Source organism: Geospiza fortis, unplaced genomic scaffold, assembly GCF_000277835.1.
Source record: "Geospiza fortis unplaced genomic scaffold, GeoFor_1.0 scaffold3572, whole genome shotgun sequence".
NCBI classification, from domain to species: domain Eukaryota; kingdom Metazoa; phylum Chordata; class Aves; order Passeriformes; family Thraupidae; genus Geospiza; species Geospiza fortis.
This window is the reverse complement of record NW_005055390.1, coordinates 8,945-11,667: the sequence shown is the minus strand read 5'-3', so window position 1 is coordinate 11,667 and position 2,723 is coordinate 8,945. Positions and strand designations below refer to the sequence as shown.

At 55.5% G+C, this 2,723-nt stretch overlaps 1 protein-coding gene across 1 annotated transcript in view; it reads right to left on the bottom strand.

Moving 5' to 3' along the window:
• Positions 1-472: 472 nt before the first annotated feature.
• Positions 473-2,723, bottom strand: part of LOC102038265 (zinc finger protein 391) — an 8,295-nt gene continuing 6,044 nt past the window's right edge. Inside the window, exons 3-5 of the mRNA XM_031065812.1 lie at positions 1,582-1,660; positions 846-1,395; positions 473-767 (exon numbers count right to left, since the gene is read on the bottom strand). Coding sequence (XP_030921672.1) covers positions 473-767; positions 846-1,395; positions 1,582-1,660 — 924 coding nt within the window. The remainder of the gene's footprint in view (positions 768-845; positions 1,396-1,581; positions 1,661-2,723) is intronic.

Sequence of the window (2,723 nt, the reverse complement as noted above, 5' to 3'; positions counted from 1 at the left end):
GCCCAATCCCCTTCCAACCCTATTCCAAACTGAGGGGCTGTGGAAGCGAGGAATTTTGGGGTGAGATTGAGTAGTGTTCAGTGGAATTGAGGCGACAGATCAAACCCTCTGGACTCATTGAGTGCCAAGAAAGGGAGAGTACTAAGCCAAATACCCCCAAAACCCCCCAATTCTCCCAATTATCTCCCTGAATCCCAGATTCTCCTGAAACACAAGTAAAAAGTGAGGCATTAGATGCCTTTGATGAATTTATTTATTGTTACCCCAATTTTGTGTTTTAAAGGGATGAAGATGAATCCAAAGAAAATTAAGGCCAAAACAAAAGAATACCCAGACCAGTGTCTTCCCAAAATGGATCACACAGAATGTGGGTCACCAGGGCTCTGACCAGTGTGGGTCCTCCCATGGGGGATGGAGTGTTGGAGCGGTGCACGAAGCTCTTCCTGCAGTTGGGTCAATAGCAGGGCTTCTTTTACTGGTGGCTCCGTTGGTGTCTGCTCAAGGCAGAGCTGCTGGTGAAGCTCTTCCCACACTGGGGACACTCATAGGGCCTCTCCCCAGTGTGGATGCGCCGGTGGGTGATGAGGGTGGAGTTGTGCTTGAAGCCAATCCCGCAGTCTGGGCAGAGGAAGGGCCTCTCATCCGTGTGAATCCGCTCATGGATGAGGAGACTGGAGCTGCTCTGAAACCTCTTCCCACACTGGGGACACTCGTAGGGCCTCTCCCCAGTGTGGATCATTTGGTGGATGATCAGTTGTGACTTCTGACTGAAGGTCATCCCACATTCCCCACATTTGTATGGCCTTTCCCCAGTGCGGATCCTCTGGTGGTGGATCAAGTGGGACTTCTGCCTGAAGCGCTTCCCACATTCCCCACACTCATAGGGCCGTTCCCTGGTGTGGGTCCTCTGGTGGCAGATCAGGTTGGAGTGCTGGCTAAAGCTCATCCCACATTCCCCACACTCGTAGGGCCTCTCCCCAGTGTGGATGCGTTGGTGGATGACGAGGGTGGATCTGTGGCTGAAGCCCTTCCCACACTCCCCACACTCGTAGGGCCATTCCCCGGTGTGGATCATCTGGTGGCTGATCAGGGTGCTGCTCTGCCTGAAGCTCTTCCCACACTCCAAGCACTTGTGGGGCTTCTCCCCATCATGAAGCTGCTCCTGGGCCACCAGCTCTGATCTCTGGCAGGAGCTCTGTCCACTTTCCTGGCACAGGATGGGTCTTTTTTCCTTAGAGCACCGTGGGCTGGGTTGGGAGCCTCTCTTCCTGCTGGACCTCTGGGACTTGTCCTCCCCATTGGAATTCTGCACCATGGAGGCACTCAAAACGGCCTCTTCCACGAGGTTCTGCTGTGGAGATTTGTCCTCCCTGGTCTTCATCCTCAGCTCCTTGTCTGGGGGAGGAGGGATAAGGAGAGGATGGGATTTGCCTCCGTGCCAGAGGGAAGGGGAAGGAGATCCCCCCAGTGCATCCCCAGCAGGACGGGGTTGGCAGCAGGGTTGTCCTGCAGCCAGGGGCTGTGCTGGGCTGGGAGATGGAGCAGGAGAGAGGGGGAAAGGGGCACTGACTTCCTCCTCACCTGCCTGGGTGTCCTGGGGCATCTTCCTCTTCCTCGCGGCCTCCTTCTCCATCTGGGGAAGGTTTGGGAATGGAAAATCCTAGTTTGGGGAAAAATACAATGCATGAGCACATTGGGTTAGGGGCTTCTCCTGCCCAAATCCATCTCTAGTGCTGCGGCACATCCACAACGACCCTCTGTGAGCCACCTGCACTCCCAAAGCCTGGAGCACGCTTGCTTAACCTGCTGATGGACAAGGCCAGAGACGGACCTTTGTGTGGAGCTCCAAACACACTTTACTGCAACATACAGGGCCCAGAGACAGAGACAAAATGGGGCTGAGGACACAGGGCTTGATAAGGGGGGAAAGGGGCGGATCTGAGGGTCAAGGGCCAATGGGAACTGAGCAAAGTCGTGCAGAGGAGGGGCAGCCAACTGGGGAACCAATGAGGTAACAGGGGCGGAGCATTGCAGTGAACCGGGACCAATAGGGGACAAGAGAGGGGAGAACATTCTAGGGGAGTACATACAAGGAAAAAAGGCAGTTGAACTGGGTGATAGCAATGAAGCCTGCTGCATTAACATGAGCCTGGAAACGCCTATGGGTGAGACCATTATACTCAGAGGAGTGTCTCTCTTTGACCCTGGTCACCTTTGCCCTGAGGTATTACAGTTCAATGCTGGGCACCGGGACCTCCACACTCTAGAAGTCACCGGGAATTGGGTGCCCGTGTAAACCTGCAAAACACCAAGATTCCGTCCCCCAAAATACACAAATGACCAAGATTCAGCAAAAACACCCAACCATGAGTTTCCCCTCTACGGTCTCTCCACTTTGGGCTCCTGGAGTCTCCCCCTGTCTGGGTTGCTGCGGGTCAAGTTTGTATTGGTCTTTCCCTCTCCAGGCTGCTGGGGCTCCTGGCAATCCCGCAGGTTCCCCATCTCTGGGCTCATCACTTTGGCATCCCTGGCGTCCCAGGGCTCAGCACTGTCTGGGGTCCCTGTTTCAGGGTCCTGGGGTATCCATGGGTCCCCCCTGTCCATGCTGCCAACATTTCCAAGCCTCTGGAGCACCCCCAACTCCCGTATTGCCCGTTTGTTCTGCCCCCATTGCCGGTTTCCCTGCCAGCCCTGCCGGTGCCGGGCGATCCCCACGTGGCTCT